Source organism: Oreochromis aureus, linkage group 20 (genome assembly GCF_013358895.1).
Source record: "Oreochromis aureus strain Israel breed Guangdong linkage group 20, ZZ_aureus, whole genome shotgun sequence".
Classification (NCBI taxonomy): Eukaryota; Metazoa; Chordata; class Actinopteri; order Cichliformes; family Cichlidae; genus Oreochromis; species Oreochromis aureus.
Genome location: NC_052961.1, coordinates 19,877,601 through 19,895,829, shown reverse-complemented (window position 1 = coordinate 19,895,829; position 18,229 = coordinate 19,877,601). Strand labels below are relative to the sequence as shown.

General features: G+C 41.4%; 1 protein-coding gene across 1 annotated transcript; it reads left to right on the top strand.

The window, feature by feature from the left end:
- The first annotated feature begins 1,107 nt into the window (after window positions 1-1,107).
- Window positions 1,108-16,881, top strand: acvr1ba (activin A receptor type 1Ba). Its single transcript, XM_031746878.2, has 9 exons — window positions 1,108-1,297; window positions 10,767-11,003; window positions 11,101-11,361; window positions 11,503-11,733; window positions 11,921-12,088; window positions 12,242-12,398; window positions 13,103-13,227; window positions 13,323-13,453; window positions 14,232-16,881. Exons 1-9 carry the CDS (start codon window positions 1,234-1,236, stop codon window positions 14,355-14,357), a joined length of 1,500 nt encoding a protein of 499 aa, XP_031602738.1. The 5' UTR covers window positions 1,108-1,233; the 3' UTR covers window positions 14,358-16,881.
- Window positions 16,882-18,229: the final 1,348 nt, after the last annotated feature.

The window sequence follows — 18,229 nt, the reverse complement described above, 5'->3', positions numbered from 1 at the left end:
ACTCACACTGGTTTCCTGGTCCGTTTCCATTAGACCACCGTTTCTACTTTGAATGTAGACTATGAAGAAGCTTGGTGACTTCACAGCATTAGATTTTGACAGAACATTGTGTTAACAGTTGTGACTTCATGTCAAAATTGTAAGTGTTTTTAAACAATCAACATGAAAAAGGTGTTATTTTGTTTCATGTTTGTTTTACCTGATGAATTTAAGTGTTGAGCAATAATTCTAATGAAAAGCAGTTTGACCCAGTTAGATCCTTAAATAGATTTTTGTTCACCAAAAGCACAGCTATGAGTAATAAACACAATCAGCACAGCATATTTGCTGAAGATTTATTCATCCTGCAGCTGAAACACATGCATAAAAATAAATAAATAAATTATAGATCCCTAGATGCACTTTGTTTACACACATTAAAGCCAGTTGTGGCAACACATGTAGTCACATTTCACACATATACACACAAACAATATTTTTCATTTTCAGAAATGATAAACATTGCCAGTTGAGTGTAACTGGCAATGTTTATTTGTTCACTTGTTGTTTTCTTTCATGTTACATAATACACAGAGCTCAATAAAAAAAACTTGCTTGAAAATAAATATATAAACCTATGAAAAAGTGAACTGAGACATAAAAAACTGTAAATTCACAGAAAGAAAACAGATTGATTTCAGTGAAAGCAGCACCTGAGCGTAGGCATACATTTTTAGTATATAAACCATCAAATGCACAATGTTAGCTATGAACTGAGCTCACAAGGCTCTTTTCTGGTATTATATATAATCATGAAAAACAACTGCAATCAGCCATTACTGGATAGTGAAGATTTGACTTAATATATCCAAGATCATTTTAAAATCAATCTTTAGAATATTATCCAGGCATCTAATTTCCAAAAGCACTTTTAATTTATTATAAATAACACACACAGATCACTCCTGCTCTTTAGATGATGTGAAACTGGAAGAAGGCAATTCGCCCACCACTTTATTTACCACACACAGCCTTGACCTCAGGGGCAGAAGGGGACGTGCAGCCCTCAGCCCTCCCCTTTAAACTCGCACGTACACACCCCTTTAAACACGTCACTCGGCTGGCTGGCAGGCTGGCTAGTATCTGGCGGTGGTGGTGTGCGGTTGGACTGTGGTTGTGTTTCAGGTCTGGTCGTGTTGATAACGACACACTTACGACGCATTTCATCGCGGGAGAGATGGGAGTTATGAAGAAATGGCTCTAAAACAAATTGCCCCAACGCTGCTGGCCCTGCTCGGGCTGGTGGCCGTCGGTAATGGTAAGTTTCATCCGAGCACCTCTCCGGCTTTTGTCTCGATGTGTTTTCCTGGACTGGGCATCGCCTGTTGTCGCTAATCGTCATGGCGCTCTCTATCGCGGATTTGGCTAGCCGTGTCTTGCTAGCGTCGACCTCAAAACCACGGCTGCTGTTTGGTCGAACCGGCTGCCGTGCCGTGTTTGATGATTTATCGAGATTTTTGGCTTTTATCCGCTGACAAATTCAATTGAGCTGTTGTTGAACACGAGTAGCGAAACCAACAACCACCACCACAACAACAACAACATGGTGGGGCTGTCTGTTCCGAAGCGCCAGCTAACGTCTGCTAGCTAAAGTTAAATAATGTTGATAAATCTGTGTTATTAAATGGATACGAAACTGATATAAATACGATTTTATTATTCGGTATGAACGCCCCAAGCAAGGAATAATAGTCTACATGGTGCTGTTGATGCTCAGGTTAATCTCTTGTGTGTCTGTTATGCTAACTTATTTACAAAACAGTGTCTTTTTGGCTTGTGACTGCTTATCGCTATTTTGCTTGGGGACATCGTATAATGATAGCTGGCTGGTTGAATTTGCGTAATGTGGTCAGTTACAGTTTCGTCACATGTTGTGAGGACTGGTTTCCACGCTGGAAGGAGCAGAAAGGAGCCTCTGAATGAAGGCCTAACCTACTTTGTGCATGAAATGTGTTTTCTGAGGGTAAACACTGGCAGCTCTGCCATCGCTTTCCATTTGTAAGGAGTGAAAAGGGTGCTTAGTGGACCCCCACCCCCCCTTTCCTTCCTGCACAGCAGAAAGTGAATGCTGGCATAGGGCGACAGCAGCCGTACATTCAGCCATCCCAGACAGAAGTCAGAGTTGAAGTCTGGGTTCATTGTGATGGAAATGTGGCAAGTGGGGTCTTTTGAGGCGCCAGTTATGGTCCTTCTTCAGTCCGATTCCTCCCCATCTGCTGGAGCAGCTGATGCCCAGCTTCACACAACAGCACCACATCATAATATATCAATATATGTAACAGCATACACAGTATATCACCAAATATTCAGCCAAAGCACAGAGCGTTTGGCCCCTCAGCGCATCTACTCAACTTTAAGTTTGCTCCAAACGTCCCTTCACTTTCATTATGCTTTAGTAGGTTAGACACAAGCATGTCTTGTTTTATGAAAAACTCTTTTCTCTTCCTTTGAGTTTTGTACCTTTGTTTCAACTTGCCACTCACTGAATACACTTATTATTAAAATGATCCGTGTGCCGGGGGGAAAAAAATATCTTGGCTTCATTTGTTATCCATTAAAGTGTACTGTGCTAAACAATTGAGTCATCCTTCCGAGAATCATAAAAACTGTTCCTCCCCCACTAGTTTAGATAAGGGCGCAGTACACTAAGGTTGATCAGTTCAACAAGGCATGCTGGGAAAATTGTCACACCTGAGTGGCCAGTTTGTTTGCCTGGGTTACACCAACATTAACAGAGATGTGTGAGGGGGAGAGTTGGGGGTGGGTCTGTGACTGGTGCAGACACACACAGTGATAATGGGTCTGTCCATCTGGCAGGGTCTGTCATGCAAGGGGGCCCACGAGTCTATCATGAGCCGCTTTCACACTATGTAATGGATTACACCACGCACAGGCTGAAACCAGACAAACCTGAAAGCTGCTTCGCTGGAGCAGATTCCAGGCCTGCGCGAGTATGTTTTTGTGAGAATATGCTTTACTCACAGGTTTGAATCTGTCACGTGTTGTTGACTTCACGAGGATTAGGAGTCACTGGTGTTATGGGCATTACATGTCTGCGTGACGCAGTCAGACTGGGTGAATTGAACAAAGTAGCAATGTGATATGGGCACTGTCAACCACAGTGCCGCTAGGTAGGGCGCGTCCCTCCCTTCTCTCTACATTCTCCATCTCGCTTATATAAAAGCCTGCTGCTTTGTCAGAATTTAATCTGTACTTTGTTGTCTGTGGTCGCCCCGTTTCTGCTTTCATTCACTTACTTCTAACAGTGTGGTGAAGAAAGCTTTAGTTTGGGTTGTTTTTTTTATCTCTAGGTTAGAGGAAGGCCTTTGGATAGATGAGCTCCCGCTATCTCTTGACCTCTGAACTCACCTTTAGAAGCCCTTCAACATACTATCACCAGGCCTGCCAGAGTATTGTCGTTTCCTGATGTGCTCCTTTTCCACTCTTCACTCATGCATAACCCAGCTGTCTTCATCTGTTAAAATGACTGCTTTCTGTCATTTCAAACATGGCTTATTAATGTTTCTTTATTTTACACATACAGCATTGATGGATAGAAGCACATTATCTATTTGCAATACGTGTGAGATTTCATTATCGTAAATCAAGTGAGGTATACCATCTGATGTATGATATCCAATAGGAGGCAAATAGAGCAGATAATGTTCTTTCCATCATTTATTTAACACATTGAATGTGTTAAATAAATAAATGAACATTAGTGGCCTATGTGTGAATAACAGAATGCATTAGATCAGAGTTTTCTGTCTGCAACATAGTGACCGAACATGAGTGTATTCAGAAGGATTTTTTTCCCCCTTCTCATTATGAGCAACTGAGATGCACAGCAGGCAATGGCATGATTCACCATGGCTTACATCAACACATTGTAATTGCACGCATGCCTATGCATTTATGCAAGTGTATATAGGTTTCAGAATTTGATAGTAGAGTGTTGTCGGTCTGCTCCTTTTTTTTGGAAAAAGGCCATAGTGCTCATTAAGATGTAAGGTAGACCTGTTCAGGTGCATTCAGATTAATGGAAAACATTGTGTCTGAAAGGTGGTTGTGGCTTGAAACTAAAACATGCCTTCCTTTCAGTTTGAACAGGGCACTCACTGTACAGGGGTAAAAGGTGCAGGTGCTCTTTTAATGTCAAATTTGATGTGAAAGAGTTCAGGTGGTGGCAGTGTGAGCTAGTCAGTTTGGAACATGCGTATACCTGCCCATTAGATTAGAGCCAGGAGAATATACAGAGAGGTTGAAACTTTATGGGTTCTAAGGTGCCGTACAATGAAGACGGTGTGGACAGGCGAGGGGAGAGTGACATTTGGATTTCCAGTAGGGTTGAGTTTGAAAAGTCGAAAGTGTTTTTTGTTTTGTTATTGGGTGTTTTGAAGGGGGGGTTTCTTCTCCCTCAATCTGTAGCAGTTGTTTAAACCTGTTCTCGATAGTTGTTTTGTCTGCCAGATCCCTGCAGCTATATCGTGATCAAATGAAGTTGGATCACATCCTCTGTATAAAATTTCTGGTTGCTTCCTGGCTCAGACACAACCTCCTTCGCAATTTGTGTTTAGTAACAATTTCCATAATGTGTCACTGAGCCATTCTGGGTCAGGTCAGGTCCGGGGTGGTCTAGTTTTCCTTCCATAATGACCAGTGTTGTTAATGACCTCCGTTGGCCCGGAGGCAGAGAGCCCTAATTGCTACAGCAGACGGCATAGCCCCGGACTGACCCGGCTCCTCCATTACTGATGCTAGACCGCAAGAAATTACTATCACTTTAGAGCCAGCCAACTTCTTGGCTGTCCTCTTCTCTTCAATGTACTCTAAAGTACTAGTCTTTGTTTACAGAGTTTTTGCATATTGCTCATGAACCTCCATTTGTTTCTGTGGCATATCTTAAGCGTACACAGACATAAGAGCTGTGATTTGTCCACAGACTTGATAGTTACGTTAATTTATGTCTATAGAGCTAAACTTGACACCTTCCTCCATTGCATGTCTCTTTGTAGACGTGTTTGATTTGTTTTTCTTTTTTTGTTTTTTCTGACTGCTGTTGGAATTTAGATCAGACCTGCGCTGCCTTGTAATTTTCTGCTAGAAGGTATGCAGTCTACTTGTCAAGTTTTCTCTAATACTTCCGTGACAATGATTTACTTTGATTGGTGTGATCCAGGGTAGGGCTGTTGGTAAGACTTTTGCTTTGGGAATCCAGTGAGAGTGCCTTATCTGACTAGCTCTTCAAATACCATTTAACCCTATTTTCTTTCCTGGGCTCAGATAGTGTTGGTAGCTTAAACGGAGCCAAAATTTGTTATGAGTAAGTGTGTGAATATGCAAAGTAGTTGCTTTTTTGAGCATTAAAGGTAACTACTGGATTTATGCCAAATCCTTGTGGTGTTCTCGGATCAATGCTGCATTTTGTCTGGGCTGTTTTTATTTTGGTTTCACAATATTATTAGCTTAAGGATTATCTGCAGAATAACTTAATCTGTATTTTTTCACAATGAAAAGAGTGACATAACTAAAAAAATCATTTTTTTGTTGTTTCTTGCCATATGTGAAATTTCTATGTATGTATTGTGCTATGTATATATTGTCATTCTGATCATTCTTCTCAGATATTTATGCAATGAAAATACAAATTACAGCAGAATCAAGGAGTTTTGGAAATAAATTAGCTTTAGTTTTCAGTGCGTCACTTCAGTTTTATTTATGTAACACCAGATCACAACAACAGTTTACCTCAAAGTGCTTAATATTTTAAGGTGAAACCCTACAAAAATCCCCCCGGGGGGGGGGGGGGGGAGCTTGGACAATGAAACTGCCCTTTATGATCAGACACGTGGCAATGGTGGGACAGGAAAAACTCCCTTTTTAACAGGAAGAATTTGACATCAAGGCTAAACACAAGCAAACAAAAAATGTGTAAGTGTCTGTAGTGTATTTGGTGCCAGTTTTCAGAGTTGTTGGTCTGTAAGAAAACAGTGTTTGTGTTTAACAAATAATTGTAACCGAAGAGGAAAAAAACCTACACTTCTGCAAACATCCAGGATGGGTTACAAGCAGCTTCAAATGGCACTGACTCATATTACCATAATATATTTTAGAAATCAGTTTGAGAATCTGAGCACAAGTGTCTGCAACAAATCCAAAGTGAACCTGTGCTCACACTCGTGTGCTTTTGAACCTGACCAGAACAACAGACAAGACAGGAAGGGATGTAGCCTCAGGCTGGTGGTTGGTAGAGATGGTAGAAGCAGCCTCGGCCCCAGAGACTTTACTTTAGAATCAGATCAGTAATCTGACCCTGAGATGCAGACAAAGGTAATGACTTTCCTCCTTCCCCTAGCATTGATTAGGACACAGTTGTGGTGTGTGCATGTGTATGTTAGCCTGTGTATGTGTGTTGCACTCACACTGTCTGGTGGCGTCTGCTTGTCTTGATCAGCTCTCAGTCTGGTATCTGTATGGATCTAATTTCAGCCAGTGCATTTTGGTAATGGTTCTCCCCTCCCCATACACGCACACGTGCTGACTGTCTGTCTGAGCCCCCAGAAACCCACAGTGTTTGTGTAACCTGCCGCCCTATGCCAAGCACATTTACAGTATTTTCCAGTGTCTTTATGTTATCGTACACAGAACTTCACTCGTGTTTTGACAGCGTTGTTTCCACCAAGTCGGTCTGAACGGCGCAGGCATCTGCTGAATGCTGCTGAACATCGTGGTTTATGGGTGAAGTTGTGTGGAATAGGGCTGTTCTGTGTGTTATTTTGTTAGGTTCATAGGACCGCCAAATTAAGGCAACACTGTTTATGGCAACAATGTTTTAATAATGTTTTCCTGACTGTGTTCTCCATTTCCTGTCTCAACACGAACGGAATGATTGGAACTCCGTGCTAACGGCTCAAAGGGATTGCTTTTAGGCTCTGCTCTCCCTGTTTTTGTCATGTGTTCCCTTTCCTGCTCCCTCCCATAAGTTAAAGTCTAGACTGGGTTTTAATGACAGTCGCAGCTGGTCACTTGGGCAGACCTCAATCGCAGCTGGGGGGCCCTGTGAGCCCTGTTTGCCCCCTCCCCCTCTGTATTGTCCTTCCCAAATGGGGACCAACCCCCATACTGTCTGGCCCAGAGCAGCTCCCCCAAACATCGGGGTTGTTACTGGTAACCCCACTCTGCTGTCCCCTGTATGCCACCCATCCCCCCACGCAAAAGTGCACTCCCCCCACTCCAGTCTTTGTTCATGTAGGGCCAGTCCAATCCCTCCTCATGTCGCCTTAATCTCCACACAAAGGACCAGTGTAAAGACCACCAATTATGTGGATACAAGAGCAGAGTTCACTCAAACTTCACACACACGGCCTTTTCCTCAGATCCAAGTGTATTTAGGCTTGGTAATATTCCTGCAAGTCTGGCTTTGTAACACTTTTTCTCTGATTCCATTGAGATATGCAGATATGCACTGTGTAAACAACGCAGCATTTGGATAAATGTTTTTTTGTTTGAATTAGTTAAGTAGCAGAACTCCATATTGCATGATGTTCATCTCATTTTTTTGGATGGGTTTTTTTGGTGGTGGTTGTTGTTGTTGTTGTTTGTTTTTTTAACCGCTACCTCGTGCCATCTTTTGCAAAGTTTTGTTTGGGGCTATGATTTAGCAGTTAGATGAATATATTGGCAGGTGAGTGTTGGCTGAATTCTTGAGCAGTTTGTTCTTTTGGAGTGAATTTGAAGGCCATTTTTTACTATGCTATTTTCGTGATCTGCCTCCATGAGGATCTAACTTGGCAGATAAAGAACCTGTAAAGCAGGTTTCAAAGCTTGTACTAATGAGTTGAGTCGGCCCATATTTTGCACATTCGTGTCCCTCTTTTAGTTTTTCAGAAAGTAGAGGTGACATTTGAGTGTGTTTTAGTGTTTGTTGTCCAGTTGGTATTAATTATATTTGAAAACTAAATCAAAAACTGTACGTGTGCCCGTATGGTTTAGTGACGCGTGATTTTTCCCAGCAGCTTGTTCATTATTAAGAGGATGTGAGAGAAATGTCCCCCACCTAATTGCTTCATCTAGGGCTTTCTGCTTATGACTTTTATTTGGGTTTTTTTGTTTGTTTGTTTTTGTTTTTTCATCATGCATATATTGATAAATATTACACAGTCACCAGTAGAACCGCTTATGGCTGGTTGACAGATTTTTATATCGCCTAAGCCTGTTTGGTGATTGCATAAATGTTATACATTGTAGTCACAGTGCATTCAACTTACAGGATGTTTTCATTTAGATAAAAGCATTAGTCAGTAATGAAACATCAGATCATTTGATCTAAATTTGTGAATCAATCACCATCAAGTTAATAATAAATATCCTCTCATGTTTTCGCTGTGCTGAACACCCACAATGTATTTGCTTCTCAGTGTGGAAGCGGGCTACACACGGTATAGTCATAAGGTAGCCCTAAATGAAAGGGAGGACTTCCCACAAACCAAACTCTTGGTAGGCCGCAAACCATCCATGGTAGAGTTGAGAAGCAAATGTGTGTGTTTTCAGCCATGTTTGGTTTCCTTCCTGAGCTTCTGTCTGTGTGTCTGTGTGCCATCTGTCTTACCACACAGACTCTCCAGTGATGAATGTGCCTGTTCATTTCAGATCACCGTGTTCTTGTCAGATCACTCCTGTTAGCTCATTATCGTGTATTGGTGCAATATGTTTGTCATGAAAAAAACTTTCATAGCCTTCAATTTGAGTTTTGTGAGGGGATTCGGTCTGGTTTACAATCCTAAGTGTGGTGAGGAGGCGCTTTGTCTTAAAATGTGCTGTGTGTATTTCCTTTTAAATGCTGCTCTTGCTTTTGAGAATGTATTGATGAAAAAGGCTCTTGTCTGGATTCACTTGGTAAAAATTTGATATGCTTTACTGAAAAGCCATAAACGGCAGACGTGATGGAGAGATGATCCTGGTGGAAAGAGGTGTTTCAGGTTGTCTGAATGTTGATGGAAGTAATGTGTCGTCCTGCATTTAAACCTACTGCCACGACTCCTGTCATCGGTTTTATTTTGTTAAACTATTTGCCACGCATTAGCCTGATGTGGCACAGGGTTTGTTTTTCTCTTTTTATCAGGCCCAGGCAACTTTACCTCTGCGTAATCTGCAGGAAATTCCATCTGCATGCGAACTTGAGTGAAATTTGGACACACTCAGCATTGAGTTCCTGTCACTTTCCCACTCACCTCCTCAAGAACAAGACATACACGCAAGCACACACACAAACACTAACCAGATGTGAAATATTACTGAAACTCAGCTTCAAGTGTTCCACATTTCCAGTTAGCACTTAGTGAACAAGCATAGACACATCAGCATACACGCTACATGCGAAAAATGCTCCCACGCAGAAATCAACCTTGAAGAGTTCAGCGAAGTAGAAACCACTCCTATGACACCACGGTTTGTGGTTTAGGCCACTTGGATGTTACATGCAGATGTTGCAATAAGTATATCAGTCATTGAATTTTTTATTTTTTTTTTAAATATATCCAAGCCATATTAAGCAACTACTCTGGTAGTTGGTACTTGGTTAATTTGCTGGAATCTGCTGACACCTTTTGGCCGACCTCTTCGTTGGTTCAAAAAGAGAAGATCACTGAGCTCATCTGGTCAAAGAAGCCCTTTAGTATAAGACACAGAGGATTAGTGAAATTTTGCCACTCTCAAAGTCTTTCTTTCCTCTAGGCTAGGCATTGTCAGCTGTCCAACCAATGTTGAGCCTCTTTTTGAAGAAGAATACGGATTGAAATTCCTCTTCTCTTTGTGTCTCCTCCTGTGTTGTTTTTGGGTATAGTGGTCTTGTCTTTGTTAATTCCACAGTGATTAGTCTCAAGTGGTCCAGCCTTTGTCTGGCCTCACCCACGGTAGTGTTTACAGTAAGTTTTTCATTTTGGGTTTTCCTGTGTAAAACGAACAACCAAAAATAAAAACGGCTCCACATTCCTACAACCAACTAACTATGCCATGCCCTGCTGTGCGCTGTGGTAGGAGTAAACCTTAGAAGAAACTTAATGTGCTGGCCTTGCTCTAAATGAGAAGCATGTGTGGTATGACTCGAAATTACATTTCACTCCAAATCTAATCAGTTTTCAGTTTCTTGCTCTCTGGATTGCTCAACCAGTACTGGTTCTGTTTTAGATGTGGCAGGCACTGACCTCATTTGTTTGCGTGTATATGGACCACCATAGTTTTATTATTGACAGCGGCAGGAGTTCCAGTGTGTCACCTTTTAATAGGTTCCTGCACAGAAGTGTGCTGTGTTTAATAAAACTCTGGTCTCATTAGCTGAAACAGTGGCGGCTCTCAGTGTCGATGTGAAAAAGACAGGAGAGGAATGGAGCAGAATGCTGCATTGGGGATTTGGCAGGAGCCCTCTCCCCTTGTTGAGTTTCACTTTGTCTGTCCCACTGGGCAGGACTGTCTCCACCCTGTGTGTCTGGGTTCATCTGCAGTGAAGGATCTGATTTCAGGGCCGCCAGGGCCGTCTGGCTGCTTCTGCTGAACACTAAGGATCTGTGTCTGCACGTCATAATATGCCCACAATTGAAAGGGACACTCATTACATTTTGTATTGAAACAGTGGTGTATGCTTGCCCCCTGCTGGGCACAATGGAGAAGTGAACTAGAGGACTCTCTCTAACCTCATGGTGATAAACTTCTTTTCTTTTTCTCTCTCTCAGCTTTACGTTGCAACTGCACAAACTGTGAGAAGACGGGCTATGAGTGCGAGACAGACGGTGCCTGCATGGCTTCAACTTACTATGTCAGTGGGAAGGAGGAACACGTACGTGTCTGCATCAACCAGGACAGCCTGGTTCCCCCTGGGCAACCGTTCTACTGTTTGAGTGCTGAAGGCTTCTTCAATACTCACTGCTGCTATGTAGATTACTGCAACAGTATTGACCTGAAAGTCCCAGGTGAGACCTCATTAAATACTTAAGAGCTGTTTCAGTTCAATTGTTACTGTTTATTTTTTTATTTTTTTAACCCATTTCTTTTGTTTTGTCTTCTTAGTCCCAACCAAAGGGGGGGAATGGTCAACCCAAGTGAGCAACTGGGGGCCAGTGGAGCTGGTGGCAGTGATTGCAGGGCCCGTGTTCCTGCTCTGTGTGTTGCTGATGGTCGGGGTGTTCCTGTTCCAGTATCACCAGAGGGCCTATAGCCACAGACAAAGACTGGAGGTAGAAGATCCCTCCTGTGACCATCTATACTTGGCCAAGGATAAGACGCTCCAGGACCTAATCTATGACATGTCCACCTCTGGATCAGGCTCTGGTCAGTATGCAAGAGCAGTAGCTTCCATATGTCCTTAGATATATCAGTATGCCCAAATGAGTAACATTCACCATAACAGCGTGAGGATACTTATCAGGGAACTCTTGTTTATTTGTTGCCTGTCTGTTGCCCCCTCTGCAGGTTTGCCCCTGTTTGTGCAGCGGACTGTGGCCAGGACTATTGTGCTGCAGGAAATAATAGGAAAAGGTCGCTTTGGGGAGGTGTGGCGCGGGAAGTGGAGGGGAGGCGATGTAGCAGTGAAAATCTTCTCATCCAGAGAGGAGCGCTCCTGGTTCAGAGAGGCTGAAATCTACCAGACAATCATGTTACGGCATGAAAATATCCTAGGATTTATCGCAGCAGACAATAAAGGTGAGGAAGACTGGAATTGTTCAGATTTGACTTTTGTTAAAATAAAACGAACAATACAAGAAGACTGCTTTAAACAACCCTCAACAGTAAAAGTTTAGGCCTTTTCAAAATAAAGTGTTTTACAAGCTCGCTGCTGTTTAAGTAGAGTAGATTGTTTGATTGACGTTATTAATTTGCTCCCTTTCAGACAATGGCACTTGGACTCAACTCTGGCTGGTGTCAGACTATCATGAGCATGGCTCACTTTTTGACTACCTGAATCGCTACTCTGTCACCATTGAGGGGATGATCAAATTGGCGCTATCAGCTGCCAGCGGCTTGGCACACCTGCACATGGAGATCCTAGGCACTCAGGGTGGGATGGACTTTCATGTTTGTAGAGTGGATATGACATATCTATTCTATCTAATCTATCTATCTAATCTATCTATCTATCTATCTAATCTATCTATCTAATCTATCATGTTCTTGATGCAAGTGTAATGCTGTTGTGTTGGTTCTCGTGCAGGTAAACCTGGCATTGCTCACCGTGACCTCAAGTCCAAAAATATTCTGGTTAAGAAGAACGGCACGTGTGCTATAGCTGACCTTGGTCTGGCAGTCCGCCATGAGTCTATCACAGACACGATCGATATAGCACCGAACCAGCGCGTGGGCACTAAGAGGTAAATGTTTCCATACTTATCAGCACTCAAGTAGATAAAGCACGCAGGGGATTTTACAGGTCATCCCTGAGGCCTTAAACAATACATCTGACAACTTTCTTTCTTTTTTTTTTTTCTTCTAAAACTTTGAATATCAGAAAGTAAAAACTTTGAAAAGCTGGATTTTAGACTTTTTCATAATTCTAGTCACTCTTGGATGTAATACCCTGTTATACTCTGCACCATGGTAGAACTTTGAGTGAGATAGATGTACTGTGATGTAGAGTGTAAAAGATGGCAGTAGCTACAATGACCACACAGTGGTTTCTCAAGTCCTGTTTTAAAGCCTTAAGATGTGAGTTTTCTCCATGGCTGTCTTGGTGATCTTAAACTGCATCCTCAATTAGTGAGGAGGGGGAGAGCTAACTGTGAAACTGCATGCTCATTGGCCAACAACTTGGCATATTACAAAAATTCAAGATGACCAGAAACGAGTCACTGCGGGCAGAAAGTGATCAGGACAGTGTTTACTGCGGTGAAGCGTGAGGGCTGTTTTTTCTCATATACTGAGGACCAGAAATCTTTTTTTTGCAGCCATAGGTATCGCCCCCTAGTGGGCATTACAAAGTGTGCAAGTTTGAGACTTGTTGGCAGGCTGTTATCTTACTTCAGTTTCTATTAGTGGTGCTAAAGTTGTTGTTCGTGCCATGTGTGTCCACCCTCAGGTATATGGCTCCAGAAGTCCTGGATGAAACCATAAACATGAAACACTTTGACTCCTTCAAGTGCGCTGACATTTACGCACTAGGCCTGGTGTATTGGGAGATTGCGCGTCGCTGCAACACAGGAGGTCAGAGCACAAAATAAATAAATATGATACAATTGGTCAAATCAACAGAAACATGAAATCTGAGACTGAAAATGCTTCTCTGTCATGTACTACAGGTATCCACGAGGAGTACCAGCTACCCTACTATGACCTTGTGCCCTCTGACCCGTCCATAGAAGAGATGAGGAAGGTGGTGTGTGACCAGAAACTGAGGCCCAATGTGCCCAATTGGTGGCAGAGCTATGAGGTATTTCACACCATGTATATGAACAGCTGCACTGGTGGTTTCTAAAAATATGTCCAATGGCAGTATATGGAACCAGTTGGGCCGTATTAGTTTGGCAGTACAAGATGTTCTGGTCTACAAGTACAAAGGTAGACTGCCAACTTCTGAGTCAGTGTTGTGGGGGAGGATTAAAATAGTTTTATCTACTCAGTCGTCCATTGTTAAAATTTTTGGGTTCATGATGTCCCTGAGCTGGCTACCAGCAAATAAAGCAAAACTGGGATAAATCAGTTCATTTTTGGATTTATTTTCACTTAAAAAAAATATATATATATATATCATCGTTTTACATAAAGTGTACCCCTATTCTTAGCAGTGGTGCCCTCACTATAAGCCCAGGTTTCCAGGTTTTGCTTTTCCACATAGGCAACTTGTTCTGTCAGCTCTTTTTCTTTTTCTTTCTCTTGCTTTTCATTTTAATTATATTTAAAGTTCAAGGAGATCCCATGTAAAAACAACTTCATGAACAATCGTGTGATGTCTGAGACTAAAATAATACCCAAAATAATTGAGCCAGTCCAACAGTCTGTTATCGCCTTAGTGCAAGGCTCAGTAATCAACATTTAATGTCCCTGATGTAGGTGCACAGGTCTCTCTTAAAGTATACCTTAAACACTGACGGGTTGATTTTTCTCACACACAGAGGCTGGTTTGAAAAGTGCAGATCACGTTTTGTGATTCATTCAAATGTCTGTGGCTATAAGTCATGTTGTAACACTTTTGTCCTTTTGCTGCACAGTCACTGCGCGTGATGGGGAAGATCATGAGGGAGTGCTGGTATGCCAACGGAGCAGCCAGACTGACAGCTCTGCGCATCAAGAAGACTCTGTCTCAGCTCAGCGTGGAGGAGGACGTGAAGATGTGAGCGCACAGGCGGCGGAAAGACGCTCTGGAGACGCACAACCAGACAACACTCCCATAGGAAAGAAACACTAAAGACAGACTGCAAATGAAAACCCTGCCAGTTTTAAAGCCACACTCCAAGTTGTGACAAGGCCTACCTCACCTTTTTAGCCAAAACTACTGAGAATCACCCCTCCTCCTCCTCTTCCTGACTTTTCTCTCCCTTTAGCTCCTCACGTCTCTTCCTCCTTCCCTCTGACTCCCTTCTCCATGGGCCACAACACTACAGCACTACCACTGTTAATATCATCACACTCAACCTTTCTTTTTTTCGTTTCCCATGGCAGGAAGTAGAACTCTTGTACAGTGAGAGGAATTTTCTGTTTTTGATCGTCAGTTTTTTTTTTTTTGTTTTTTTTTTTTTGTTTGTTTTTTTTTTTTTTAACCTCTCTGAAATTGTCCAACAACGGACTAAAGTCGTCCAGAAGAGTCGGGCATGTTGTGGGCTTCAAGTTTAGGAACGATTACACATAACTTTCCATTGTGTTGGCCATACAACATCATATTCTGTCGCTGTAAGGAGGGGAAAGAGGCTGAAGCACTGTTTTTATAGTCGTGTGTGTGTGTGTGTGTGTGAGTGTGAGTGTGAGTGTGTGAAAAAGGTGTCTGGACTACTAGCATGTTCCCAAGACACTACAACGTCTACTGGTGTAGGCTGTAGTTCATTAGAGAAAATCAGTTATTGGACATGTGGTAATTAAGCATGAACAGCTGGATTGTGCTTTTTTTCTTCTCGTTTTAGTCCCTCACTTGAATATTCTTCAAACACAAATTAGTTGCACTCAACTGTAGCTTCCTCATCATGTGTGAGACCAGGCAGGTGTCACATAGCAGATGCGGTCCAGTCCTGGTGTTTAGTTTGAAATGTGGCAGGGATAATGTTGAATTTTATTTTAATTTTTTTTTTCTTGGGATGGTTTTATTTTTAATTTATTTGTTCATAGTTTTTACTACATAATGATGAACACTGTGAGATGAGATGTGACAAACCACAAAATTAAATGTCGTAGTTCAGTCCAAGTCTTCAGAGTCGTGGGTTATTGCATTCATTTTTTTTTTAATTAAATTTTTTCTAATTCTTCTTTTTTTGTTTTTGTTTGTTTGTTTTTTTTTTTTTTTTTTTTTTTTAAAGTAAGGATGCTGTTTGAAAAAATGAATGCAGCCATAACCCTCCGGCGGTGACGGGTGAAGACGTAGTAACACACGGTGCAAATAAGAGGCGTATGAAAAGGCAATGAAAAAAATCTTTTCTTTTTTAAATATATATATTTTTTGTGTAAAAGATCATGATTGGTGTTTTTCTTCTGGCTTTAACATTAGACACTACTGATGATGGGTACATATGATTTGTATATACAACATGCATTTTGTTTTATTATTTTCTTTTTATGCCACAAGCTCCAGTGTGACATTTGAACAGTGATTTTAATTGGATGGTACTTTCATGCGTCTGTTCGATCCGTCTATGGTTTCTGACTGTCCGAGGAAAGGATTGCGATATCTGCTGGAATTTGTATTTCACTTGCTCCTCTCATGGTAAATTGGTGGTACTACTGATCCCAAGCCATTTTGCTGCAACTTCCTTTTTTTTTTTTTTTTTTCCTTAAATCTATATAAACACAACTATTGCAATTGCTTGTTGAGCTCTTTCAAGAGCCCAGTAATGCAGGTCTGTTTCTACATACGTCTTCTGGGGTGACATCTTTCTCAATGACACTGGAATACTTAGGAGCTTCTTGTAAACCTTACTATTCTGATACTGCCACCGGCTGTTTATTCAGAAACCCAGACGATTGGTGACAGTTCGCGCACAGGGAACATACGGTTAGATGTAGAATGTAGTTGGGAGTTTTACCGTCAAAGACTGACATGCTGTAAAGAGAAACTGCATGTTTTCATTCTACGTCTGCCTTTGTGAGTCTGTCTCCAGACGAGACTATGAAAGTATTACACTGACATTTGTCACCATCGGGCTCTGCACTGTTATGTCCACAAGGGCGATTAGTTAACGTTAGTTACGCCATCACTTGATCCAGAATCCATGTGTCATGTTGGTATCCATTTTTTGCATGCTGTCTCAAACACTGGGTCCTCTGCACTGAGGTAGATGAACTTAAGACATGTTTTTTCCCCCCCCCATTTCCTGTGTGCTTTTTGTTGTTTTGTTTTTTTTTGTTTTGTTTTTTTTCTGTTTGGGTCGTTGGCTGTGTACCCCAGAAATGTTGCTGCTACTGTTAACATGGGTAGAAGTTCAGCGGGCAGAGGGAAGTGAATAAAGGAGAAGTGAGGGGAAGTGGGAGACTGCTGTCAGTTGAACCAAAATTGTCAAAACACTCCTGTCCATGTTTGGTTTGTTGCCATGGGTATATGACCATCAGACATCCTGTTCATAGGTAATAAAAAAATAATATTGTGCAGATCTTTTCAGAATTAGTTCAAAGGTGTATATAGATGATATACAATAAAATCCTCTTTTTCTTATCTGTGACTTGGCCAGTGCTCATTTAAGATGTTTGGTTTTCTCTTTTGTCTTTTTTTTTGTTTTGTTTTTTTTCTTCATAAAGAAGATAATATTTTAAAATATGGCTTGTGACTAAAGACAAAATACACTGATGGGGAATTGTAAATTACAATTTAAGTATTTGTATGTAAATATAATTAGAGTTGGGTGCACTACAATAACTGGTAACATGTCAGGTTTTCATAGGTAACAATTACAGTGGAAGTAAATTTAAGTAGTGCTTAAGTAATAAGTACTGCATGGAGTAAATGATTAGTATTTTAATTTCTGGTAGTTTTAAAGAAAAGCAATATTTACCCATCTTACATTATAAATTTATATTTTTTGGGGTGGGGGGGCGCGTATTATGGAGTGACTTGCATTTTTCTCCCACAGCCATAAAAAGTTGATGGGATATTGTCGTCACCCTGCCAGACGGGCAGGTGAAGTGGACACCCAGATTTGTGAATGCTAAAACTCCAGAACGAAGCGACATAACAGTTTCACGTCTATGATCATCAGTTTCTCTACTGAAAATCTGGGACAAGTTTGAACATTGGTGACTTTGACCTCAAGGTCAGAGGTCAAGTTCTCTGAAAATCTTGTGAATGCGATAGCTCGAGTAGGAAGTCACCTGTGACTTCGAAATTGACACCACAAGTGGACCTATTAAAAATCTCGGAGTTCAAATCTCATTGAACTCAATCTCAAGATCAAGGGTCAGAGGTAAACTTTTTTTGAAAAGCTTGTGACTGTGATAACTTGTGAACAATGCGACGTAGGATTTTTTTTTAAATTTTTTTAAAAAAATTGGTACCATAGATGTATCTAGTAGGAGGCTGAAGGGTACCGCTGGCCCCTGCCAGTGTTTTTATTTCAAAATAAAAACACTGGATGTGCATGTTGGATTTTTGTTTGTTTGTTGTTTTATACTCTTAGGTTTCTACAAATAAATAATTATACTTGACTTGCTACCCCCTTTATTGTAGTGTACTTAGCTTTTAAGTATGTGCATGTAATTATAATTTAATACCACTACGCCCTTAGTCATACAGCATTACCAAAAACGACATATCTACATTTGCTAGTTCATTAAGACTTTGTGACATACATCCATACGTGGCAGGTGTTTCACCAAATTCTGACCCTTCAATCCTGAATGTTGCTGAAATGATGACTTATCAGACTGGGCAATGATTTTCCAGTTTTGCTAAGCTGATTGTAGCTTCGGTTTCCTTTCCTTAGCTGACAGGAGCGACACCCAGTGTGGTCTGCTGCTGCTGTAGCCCATCTGCTGTGCTTTCAGAGATGCACTTCTGCATATACTGGTTCCA